Here is an 11810-nt window from a genome sequence, read left to right as displayed (position 1 = left end):
AAACATTGCCAGTCCTCTGAACAACAGAACCAAACGCTGCCAGCCCTGTGCCACCATCACAATTATTGTCATGCTTGGCTGTTGTTACCACTGCATCAATCCATTCCACTGGGCGTCTTCCTTGTTTTTACTGACCCTCCACTTTACCAAACACAGTGTTTTTCTTCAGGGACTGATCCTTCCTGACAACATGAACAAGAGATGTAGTCTCCCCCTTGTCCTATCCAAGGAACCATCCAGCCACACTTCTTTCAAAACAGAGTTGTTCATTCTTCTGGCAGCCCGTGGTATAGTCTTTATTCTTTGCCAACATTATAATTCAAATGCATCAGTTCTTCTTCTCTGGTTTCACTTCTTCATTGTCCAACTTTCACATGCAGTGAGGCTATTGAAAATACCATGGCTTGGGTCAGGCATACCTTAGTCCTCAGAGTGACAGCTTTGCTTTTTCACACTCTGAAGAGGTCTTTTGCAGTAGTTTTGCCCAGTGCAGTATGTTGTCTGAATTCTTGACTGCTGCTTCTGTGTGTGTTGATTGTGGATCCAAGCAAAAGGAAGTCTTTGACAGCTTCCATCTTTTTCCTGTTAATCATGATGTTATGAAGATTTCTGTTTTCTGTACATGGAGGTGCAATCCATACTGAAGGCTGTATTCTTGATTTTCATCAAGTACTTCAGTGTTCTTTGGTTCTAGCGAACAAGGTTGTGTCATCTGCATGTCTCAGGTTGTTGATGAGTCTTCTTTCAATCTTGATGGATTATTTGCTCAGCATACAGATCGACTAAATATGGTGAAAGAATACAACCCTGGTGCACATCTTTTTTTTATTTTAAATCATTCAGTATCCCCTTTGTTCTGTTCACATGATTGCCTCGTGGTCTATGTACAGCTTCCTCATGAGCATAATTAATTGGACCGAAAATCTCATTCTTCTCAATGTTATCCATACTTTGTTATGATCCACACAGTCAAATGCCCTCACTTTTGATTTGTGTCCCCGAAGGTCACTCATTCCTGCTTAGCAATGAACATACCAACAAATCCAGCTGCTTCTCAGTATTCATTAGGTTCTATGTCACTGCCAATAGTGAGGTATCAAAAATGGAGTCAACCCTGTTTGACCTCAGATGCCAGTGTATGCTTTTTTGTTGTTGTTGTTAAGTGCCACCGAATTAGTTCTGACTTATAGAGACCCTGTATAGGGTTTCCGAGGAGCAGCTGGTGGGTTTGAACTGCAGACCTTGTGGTTCACAATCCAGTGCTGATCCTACAACACCACACCAGAAACCCATTGTGTGTGTAGGTGACTTAAACTTTATGCAGCCCTGACCATGTCCACAAATGACCGAGAGACCTTTATAGTATTGATTTTTGGGGATTTCACTGTCATCAAGAAGAAAAGGCCAGGGATTGAACGAGTCCTTAAACTCTGAGCTCCCTGTGTGTGGAACCTCACCACCACTCACCTGTCAGTTTGTCATACTGTGGTGGCTTGTGTGTTGCTATGGTGCTAGAATCTATGTTTCTGGTGTTTAAATAGAAGCAGGCTCACCCATGATGGACAGGTTTCAGCAGAGCTTCCAGACTAAGACAGACTAGGAAGAAGAAGAGGCAATTCACGTCTGAATAATTAGCCACCGAAAACCTTATGAATAACTTTGAAACATTATCAGATATAGTGCCAAAAGATGAACCTCTCAGGTTGAAAAGCACTCAAAATATGATTGGGGAAGAGCTGCCTCCTCGAAGTAGATTTGACATAGTGACATGAATGGAGCAGAACTTTCAGGCCCTTTATTTATTGATGAGACACAACTAAAAATGAGAAGAAGCAACTGCAAAGATACCGTAAAAATTAGAATATGGGGAATGCACAAAAAATGAACCTAGTAAAATTGGAAGCTATCAAAAATGAAATAGAATGCATAAAGATTGATATCCCAGGCATTAATGAGATGAAATGGACTGGTACTCCAATTCTGAATGAGCTAATCATGTGGTAGAAGCAGCATGTTTAAGAGGAATGGCATCACGTATTCATTGTCAAAAAGAACCTTTCAATCTCATTCTTGAAGTACAGTGCTATCTGATAGGTTAATACCCATCTACCTACAAGGAATGTCAGAGTCCTGATATGATGCTTTAGGGTAAACATTGGACTGCTAACTGCAAGATGGATGGTGCAAACCCACCTGATTACCCTTGGGAACCCTGTACAGGGTTGTTGTGAGATGGAGCCAACTCAGTGATGGCACTCAGCCAACAAGAAGGAAGATCACTTACTACCACTATTGTTCAAATGTACAGCTCAACCACTAAAACCAGTGATGATAAAATTAAAGATCTCTATCAACATATTCAGTCTGAAATTGATCAAACATGCAATCAAGATGCATGGATAATTACTGGTAACTGGAATGTGAAACTTGGAAAGCAAGAGAAAGGATTCTTGTTGTTGGTAAGTGCCATCAAGTCAGTTTGGATTCATAGTGACTGTGCGTAGGGTTTCCAAGGCTGTAAATCTTTTCAGGAGCAGAAAGCCTCATCTTTTTCCCACTGATCTTGTGGTTAGCAGCCCAGTGCTTATGCTATAGAGCCACAGTGATTGGTGGTTGGAAAATATAGCTTTGGTGATAGAAATGATGTTGGAGATCACATGATATAATTTTGTCAGACCAATGACTTTTTCATTGCAAATCCCTTTTTTCAACAACAGAAAAGGTGACTGACTATACATGTGATACTCACCAGGTGGAATACACAGGAATCAAATTGACTACCTCTGTGAGAAAAGACAGTGGAGAAGCTCAGTATTATCAGCCAAAACAAGGCTAGGGGCTGATTGTGGAACAGATCATCAATTGTACAAGTTCAGGCTGAAACAGAAAAGATTTTAAATGTTAGTGAGAGCCAGAATATGATCTTGAATATATCCAACCTGAATTTAGAGACCATCTTAACATTCAAACATTAATTACTGAAGACCAGAAGAGTTGTGGGATGCCATCTCGAGAACATTATTCATGGAGAAAGTATAATAAGGTCCTTCAAAGACAGGAAAGACAAAAAAGATAAAATCTATGCCAGAAAAGACTCTGAAACTTGTTCTTGAGTGTAGAGAAGCTAAAGTGAATGGAAGAAATGAGGAGGCAAAAGAATTGAACATAAAGTTTCAAAGGGCAGCTTGAGAAGACAAAGTCATGTATTATAATAAAATGTGCAAATATCTGAAGTTAGAAAACTGAAAAGGAAGAACACACTCAGCATTTTTCAAGCTGAAAGAACTGAAAAGAAAATTCAACCCTCAATGTGCAACATTGAAACATTCTGTGGGCAAAATACTGAATGATGTACAAAGCACCCAAACAAGATGGAAGAAGTACACAGAATCACTTTGCCAAAAATAGATGGCCGATAGTCAGCATTTCAAGAGATAACATATGATCCAGAAGCAATGACACTTACGGAAGAAGCCCAAGCTGAACTCAAGGCATTGGTGAAAAACATGGCTCAGGAATTGATCGACTGCAAATTACAATATTTCAACACACTGATGCACTGAAAGCATTCACACATCTATACTAAGAAACTTGGAAGACAGCTACCTGGCCAACCCATTGAAAGGATTCCATATTTGTGCCCATTCCAAAGAGAGGTGACCCAAAAGAATGCAGAAATCATTGAACAATATCATAAATAGCACATGCAAGTAAAATTTTGCCAAAATTCGGCATGACTTCCAGAATCACAGTAACACGCAAGCCTCATAGTAGGACAAACTGACAGATGAGTGGTGGAGAAGTGAGTGGTGGCGTACAATGCAGTGGTTGCTGGAGCTGCAGTAGCAGAAGGAAGAAATGAAAATAAATACAAATTCCCAGGCCCCACTTGAGACCTTCTGAATCACGGACAATGATCTGTATGTTAGCATGTTCTCAGGGGACCCCTGTGCTCCTTAAATCAGAGAATGCTGATGTGGAGTTTATCATGTTTATCATGTTATTCACTGCTTATTCCTTAGAAGTGATGGAGGGCCAGTAACACGGAGCTGATGGTGTTGAACAGATTGAGGCCAGACATCTAGAACAGGTTCTGCCCTATATGTTAAGTTATTCCACCTTGAACGTGAACAGCCAAACCCACTGCTTCTGAGTTCATTCCAGAGCATAGTTACCCCATATAGGGTTCCTGAGACTGAAGTTGTGTGGAGGCAGTCTCATCATTCTTTCTCGGAGTGGCTGGTGGGTTTGAACCACTGACAGTGAGGTTTGCAACCCAGCACTTAACCCACAGCACCACCAGGCTCCTTTTGAAAGTGACAGAGGACATGATGACAAGATGAGCCTGTCCAGAGTCAGACCTGGGGCCTCATCTGTGCATCTGTGAATAACTCACTAACTGGAAGAAGAAGGGTGGTTTTGTTGTCTCTTGGGAGGGAAATACCCATTTTAACGTCTGTTGAACACATTTTGGCCCTGTTCATTTAGCTCACACTGAGGGGGTTGGATGGAATGGTTCTTTAGCCAGCTGGCCTTGCTTCTCATTTCAGGTGTCACCAGATGGACGACTTTGGGCCCGCCAAGAACCTCATGACCATGTGTTTCACCTACTATCACATTGGTAAGACGCTTAGTTGTGTGGAGGTGCAGCTTGGAAACCTGAGACTTAACAACTTACAGTGTGGAGTCAACTAAAGCTTCCCTCTCAACTAAAGGCAATCAATACCTGTGGAGTTTCCTGAGACACAGAGTAGATAGAAATTAGGGAGGGCAGGAGCAAAGAGCCAAGCCTCTACAATGGGAGGAGACGACATGGTCCATCTGTGGGCTGAAAAGTTGACTTTCCACGGGACAAAGAAAATCACCAAGCTTAGGAAATGTGCGAATCAGCCCCTTACGGAGGACCTTTCATGGTAGAGGTGGGACTTGCTGGATGTCAGGATACCAGTTGCATGTTTTAGGCATGGACAGTCCACAGGGACTGTGGAGGTCACATGAGAGGAGCAATATAGTGTCTTCGGCTGGGAAGAGTTCCTAGGATTGTGCTGACGAAGCCCTTGCTAACACCTCAGGGTCATCTTTATGCTGAGGCTGTGAGATTGCTCTGGCTCCTCCTCAGAACCTTATGGTGCATTGGAGCTTGAGGACTCCATGTTAAGCTCTTGGGCCCCTCTAGGCCACCAGGCTAGAAAGTTGTGAGCCTGTTCAGGGACCAGAGCTGGGAGGGGCCATGCTGAGCTCCTGCTTCCCTTCCTCCCTTTCATGGCCCATGTGCCTCTTGTCTCCCTACCAGCAGCCCTTCTTCTCCACACCCTCAACTCTGCAGGCCACCTGACTGCTTGAGCCCCTGGCTATACCACCATCAGGCAGGCCTTTCTTGTGCATCACTCCTAGGCTGCCTTGGACCAAGGGGAAGCCCCTCGTATGAATTGTGGCTCCTCCTCAGAGAACCAATAACTGCGTACTGAAGAAGGGTGTGTGTGCAAATCAGCTTCAACCAGTAGAAGAGATTTGTCACCTAGACTCACATAGGGCATCTTGACCCCTTGAAGGTACTTGGTCCTTAGGTCCGGTACTCTGACTCAGTAATGCTATAGGACCTAGTAGATCTGCTTCGTAGCGTTTCCAAGGCTGTCATCCTCCTGGAAGCAGACTGTCTTATCTTTCTCCTGTGGAGTGGAATGGCTGGTGGCTTCAAACCACTGAGCTGTCAGTTAGCAGTTAGAGTATTTACCCATGGCACCACCCTGGTTCCTGTAGGTCACATACAGTGCCCTAAGAAAGGGACATTCCTGTGCTGCCTCCTCCTGCCCAGAATCTGTCCACCTTCACAGTCCACATGTTTGCCAGCCATCTTCCCAGCACAGGGAAGGAGCCTCTTGCTCCTCTCTCCCTATGGCCCCCAGTTCATGACCGAGCACTCCTGCCTTTGTGCTTTAGCTGCCTGGGCACAGGTCGCCTTCCCCATGTTTCTCGAGGGCTGGATCCTTGCCTGTTGCTTCTTTCCTCCCTCCTCTTCTTTGTATACAGTAGGTACTCAGTGATGGCTTTTAGCAAAGGCTGAAGCCCGAGCCCTCATTCATTTCATATGCAGCCATTGAGTCTTTTGCTTCTTGCTGTCTTGTTTAGTGGAATCTAGGAAGGAGATTTTCCTATTACCCCAAAGCAGCTTTGTCACACTAACAAGCATTCCCATTATCCCATCTGTTGTTTCTTTTATGCAAACACACTACCCTTTCTCTCAAGGTAAGCCACACCTGCTCCCTGCCGAGTCCAAGGAGAAGCCAGCCGGGAGCATCGACTCCTACCTGAAATCTGCCAACAGCTGGCTGGCAGAGAAGAAGGACATTGCAGAGCGACTCCTGAAGAACACCTCAGTGAAGACGGAGAACATGAAGGGCTTCTTTGGGGGGCTGGAAACCAAGCTGAAGGGACCCATGGTGAAGAGAACCGAGTAAGTGGTACCTGTGTCTGTCTCTGACTTACGGTTGGAAATGTCATTGCCATGACACATGGAGAGAAGTCAGATGAAACCCATGTATAGTAAGTGACAGGAGAACTAGTGGAGTGAGGGAGAGAGTCTGTTCCCCTTTGTCACCCACACAGGGTAAATGACAAGGAGAGCGTAGAGTGGGGTAGACAGTCTGTCCCCCTTTGTCACCCACACATAGTAAATGACAAGGAAGGGAGAGAGTCTGTCCCCCTTTGTAACCCACACAGGGTGAATGACAAGGAGAGTTTGGAGTGGGGTAGAGACTCTGTCCCCCTTTGTAGTCTATGGGGATCTAGAGCCATTCACAAGTGACACAGCCACCAGCCCTGCTTGCCTGTTTGCCCCCCCAGAGTCCTCTCTGGATTCAGGATGCCTGTTCTGTATGGTAATGGGCAGGGATGTTCCCTGTGGTGCTTGTGTTTTTCTTGGACTGATATTAGAGGAGCATATGGAAACTGTCAGTTGCTGGAAGGAAATCACAAACCTCTGTCCACTTTCCGCCTCCATTCTGAGGTGGGAGCTAGTGTTATTGGAATCAAGAAATGGGAGGGAGTCTCTGTTCCCCAGAAGGGCAGCTTTGGACAGAAATTTAGGGAACCTCTTTGGGTGGATATATAGAAGCCAAACCTTTCCCAAAGAAAGGGAGAGGTGTCAGCAGGACAAGGCCCTGGGCCTCTCGGAGTCCTGTCCCTGAAGCTGAATGACTTGACTATGTCTCCTCTGGGCTGCACAGTTTGGGTTCAGAGCAAATGGCATAAAGAAGCCCAACTGTCTTTAAACCTGCTGCTGAGTGAGAGCAGCCAGATATGTGACGACACTTCTGTGAAGTTTCCACAATAGGCATACCTGTAGAGGCCAGTGGCACCCAGCGGCATGGAAGACGTTTGCACAGCATGGTCAGTGTCATGCACGCCACTGATGTGTACACGTAACAAAGATCAAAATGCTTACAAGAAAGAAAAACAAGCCCAAACACCACATCTTCTCAAATTCTACACTCTGGCAGTTGGCAGATGTCACATTGATCTGATACAGATTTTTTCTGGGAAAACCATGTTAAATGTACATACGGCCCATAAGACACAATCCCATCTCAGAAATATAAATAGCTCTCTTGAACTTGAGAAAATGTAGTTTGAGCTCATTGGTGAGGGTCAGACTTGTCAGCATTGTGGTTTCTTTTCCTCAGGGAAGATGACAACAAACCCAAAGAGAGACAGCAAAAGGCAGGTAAGTGTGAAGTCCTCTGCTGGCTCCCCCCAGTCAGTCAGCATGTGCCATTGAGATTCCTCTCCTCCCTGGGGCATGAGGAGGCTGCGGGAAGTGCTTCCTGAGTTCCCTGCTACTCCACTGGTCTGTGTTCTCTTCCACTTCTCTAATCCTGTGTTACTGGGGTCCTTCCCGTCTTTGGAAGAAGCCTCTATTGGATGATCAGTGAGCAGCGCCATGTCTATTTGTGAGGCAGAGGCTGCTTGGCATTTTAGTGACATGTTTTTATGACATTAGTTTTGATTTGTGGAAGAAGAAATCACTGCCAGGTGGCTGTGGTCATAGGTACATGTCAGAGCCTCCCTCAGTCTTTCTCCTTCCTCTCACAGTGACTGTGTGTAGCCCAGAGGAGGAAAAGAAAGGGGAGAAGATCTACCTGTACACACACCTGAAGCAGCAGCCCATTTGGTAAGCCTGTCCTGTCCTGTCCTGTCCTGTCCTGTCCTGTCCTGTAGGGCAGCAACCATGTCCCCTCGGGATCACTTCCTAGCTTTTCGATTTCCATGAAAATGAAGGTTATTCACACCCACTTGTGTGCTGTCTAGGTTCCTACTCATCATTAACATTGCACAGGGTGGGGTTTGAAGAGTAATTTCTAATAGAAGTTCTTTGGAGTTTTGAGAATGTTCTGGAATTAGACAGTGGTGAGGATCCTACAACATTGTGAATGTACTGAAAACCACTGAATTCCACATTTTAAAAGAGTAGTTTTATAGTATGTGACCTCAGGTTATGTAACTCAGTAGTGTGGATTGAATTGTGTCTCCCCAAAATACCTGTTGTAAATCCTAACCTTTATGCCTGTGGCTATAACCTCATCTCGGAATGGGTTTTCTTTGTCATGTTGATGACATGGGGTTAGTATAAAGTGTGTCTTGAGCCAGTCTCTTTTTGAGATATGAAGAGATTAGACAGGTAAGCAATAGAAACAGAACTGGGGGAAGTCACACTAATCTAGAAGACCCCCCCACGAACAGAAGCTCAGAAGAGACAAGAATCTTACCCCAGAACCAACAAGGAAAGACTTCTCCTAGAGCCAGAACCCTGAATTTGGATTTCTAGTTTCTTAAACTGTGAGAAAATAAATTTCTGTTTGGTACGGCTTAAGTTGGTGGTTCAAACCCACTAACTACTCCTCAAAAATCTTATACAGGCTCATTATGAGTAGGAACCGATTGGACAGCACTTAACACTAATACCTGTGGTTATAAGGCCATTTCAGAATGGTTTGTTTTTGTTTTATTAAACGGACAATTAGTATAGGGTGTGTTTTGAGATATTAAAGAGATTAAAGCAATAAAAAAATAGAGTTGGGGGAAGGCTGATACCCAAGTCACTTGGAGACGGCCAAGGAACCAGGAAATAAGCCAAAGAGACCAGGCCCGTCCTGCAGACTTCACAGAAAGAAAACGCCTTCTCTAAGAACTGGTGCCCTAAATTCCCGTTTGTTAAAGCCACTCACTTTGTGGTATTTCTGTCAGAGCAACGCTGGCGAACCCAGACATTCATACAACTGCTGCATGTATCAACGAAAGTCATGGCTGAAGTGTGAGACCAGTGGTCAGGGAGCCCTGGGCACCGTCCTGCTCTGCAGGTGGTCGTTTGTAATGTCTCCACAGCTCCGGAGCCTCCTGCCACTGTAGTTTAACCTGGACTTACTCACAAGGAAGGTAGTTGACCAGTACCCAGGATGCACAGGGGTATCCTGTCAATGTCAGTTCCTGCCTCACAGGGCTCAGTGCATCTGTCATAGACCTGAGCCATATCAGAGATGCTGTGTGAAGGGCTTCCAGTGGCCAGGAAGACTGAGAAGGAGGCAGTCAAATTCCACTTGAAGCAGAGAAGGGAGACCAGCCCCACTTGAGTGACTAGCCATTTAGCTGGCTTCTCCAACCTTTGTCTTTGCACCTAGAAGAGGGGCCGGTGTACTTTTTGTCAAGAGCCAGGAAGTAGAAATCTTAGAGTTGGTGGGTCATATGGCCTCTGTCATAGCTGCTCAGCTCTGCTGCAGTCGACCCAAAGCAGCCACCAACAGTGTGTAAATGAACGTGCCTGACTGTCTCAGGGAAATGTTCTTCACAGTTACACCATGTGCCAGATTGGGCCCGCAGGCTGAGGTTTGCCACCCTCTGGTCTTTAAGAAGACATTTGCTTACTTGTGTGTCCTTGGAAACTTGTTTGTTCTCTGTGCCCAGGGTTTGTCTCTGCCAGTCCCAGTTGTGGTTGGCAGGCTCTGTTCTGAATAAGCAGGTCTCCTGCAGTGAGCCTTGATGGACAGACAGAGATGTGGAAAGCATCCTCTTGAGGGTCCCCGGGTTTACCAGCTCCCCCCCTCATCCTCCCGCTGCTTTTTGCCTCTTCAACTAAGGGAGAGGTGCAGGTGCAGGTACTGACTCTGGGCTTGTAGCCCAAGGAAGCCTCCTGGATTTAGGGTGTAGCTGCCTGCTCACTGGCTGACAAGTTCATGCAGATGCGGGCCTGAGACCTGTGTCCTTCTTGCCCCTGTCTGCAGGCACACCCTGAGGTTCTGGAATGCCGCCTTTTTTGATGCTGTCCACTGTGAGAGGAGAAAGCGGTCTCCCACTACCAGGTAGGTAGGAGCCCAGTGCAGCAAGAGGACCCGAGAGTGGCTCTGCTTTCCTGTTTCTGAAGAGGAAACAGCTCAACAGCTGAGTCGATGTGTACCTGTTTTCCTTCAGCCCCTTCTAGGCCCAACGCCCTGCAGGCTGCCTGAGGGTCCTGGGAGAACACAGTTGGGTGGGTGGGTGGGGGAATCACCTGCATGAACGCTTTCTGCCCTGGCCACTGGCATGACTTGGCCTGACCCTCCTGGAAAATGCCACCAGAGCCTCCCTGCCCCTGCCTACTGCTTACTCTCTGTATGAGGCGGCCCCTGAAGCAGAGCAGGACCAGGTAGGGGAGAAGGACGTTGCTGTCCCAGTGGAAATGCTCCCTTCAGCCTTGCTGGGGGGCATCTGGCCATGTACAAACACCCTTTCATAAGTCCTCTCCAAAAAGCACATGGTAGCAGGTAGGGACTTGCCCTTGATGCCCATGGGCACTCTCTCTGGCTGTGGCAAGGTGAGATATTGCCCACTGCAAGGGGGTAGCAACCCCCAGGGTAGGGGACAACCAGACTGGGTCCCGTCCTTAGTCCCACCTGCCGTGTGACTTTAAAGAGTTTTGGAACTTCGCAGAGTTTCCCCATTAATAAAACGAAGCCCCTCCTCCAACACAGGAGATTCCTTCAACTCTCCTGCCTTCCCCAGCAGGAGAGAAAATATAAGGACCCTAGGAGTGAGTGTCTAAGTGAATGCTTTCATTGGAGGTGGGGTGGGGACCGATGAGGACTGAGGGTGGGAACTGTGCCCTTTGGGATGTAAAGAAACATCCAGAAATGCTTCTAGGCTTCCAGGCCCCAGGGTTGCTCTTGTGTGATGCTCCCGCCTCTAGCCAATGAATTTCCTGCTGACTCTGGCCTCCCTCTGTCTCCCCTGCCCAGGGGTCCTGGCCCTTTCACTGTTCTCTTTTCCATCCACATATCTTGCATGACTTTGACCTGTTCTCTGTTTACCTGTTTCTGCTGCCGCTCCAGAGGGAAGGCTGGAGAGGAGGAGGAGAAGAGGTGTGTGGTGTCCCCGTGACTTTGTCCCATGTTACCGTGCTGTGGGGTCACTTGAGGGCCACAGAGGGTGGGGTAGCTCGAGGGAGCCTGAGCCTGGGCATTCCGTGCATCTGATGGTGACAGCAGGGTGGGCACACCCCAAGGCTGGGGCACCTGGAAATAGAAACCACAGATGACTCCCAGAGATCTCACAGGACACTCAGGGCACCTCTGGGGCAAGAGTGACAGTGGAGGGTCTGTTTCAGGTTTGAGTGAGTCAGGGCCTCATCTAGCCCCTCCCACCCTCCTACCCCTCCAGGAGTCCTTGTTGCCACACCTCAGCCTCTGTAATCTATACTCAGTCAGGGGGGAGCCAGGGGAATGGGGGAGCCACAGTGATGAGGGAGGGGGAGCCACAGTGATGGGGGAGGGGGAGCCACAGTG

General features: G+C 46.9%; 1 protein-coding gene across 1 annotated transcript in view; it reads left to right on the top strand.

The window, feature by feature from the left end:
• Positions 1-11810, top strand: part of KIAA0513 (KIAA0513 ortholog) — a 25850-nt gene that overhangs the window by 8644 nt on the left and 5396 nt on the right. Inside the window, exons 4-9 of the mRNA XM_006860283.1 lie at positions 4551-4621; positions 6247-6454; positions 7683-7723; positions 8092-8170; positions 10275-10352; positions 11358-11387. Of these exons, the coding sequence (XP_006860345.1) occupies positions 4551-4621; positions 6247-6454; positions 7683-7723; positions 8092-8170; positions 10275-10352; positions 11358-11387 (507 nt within the window). The remainder of the gene's footprint in view (positions 1-4550; positions 4622-6246; positions 6455-7682; positions 7724-8091; positions 8171-10274; positions 10353-11357; positions 11388-11810) is intronic.

This window comes from Chrysochloris asiatica, unplaced genomic scaffold (assembly GCF_000296735.1).
Source record: "Chrysochloris asiatica unplaced genomic scaffold, ChrAsi1.0 scaffold00037, whole genome shotgun sequence".
Lineage (NCBI taxonomy): Eukaryota > Metazoa > Chordata > Mammalia > Afrosoricida > Chrysochloridae > Chrysochloris > Chrysochloris asiatica.
This window is presented reverse-complemented; position numbering and strand designations above follow the sequence as displayed.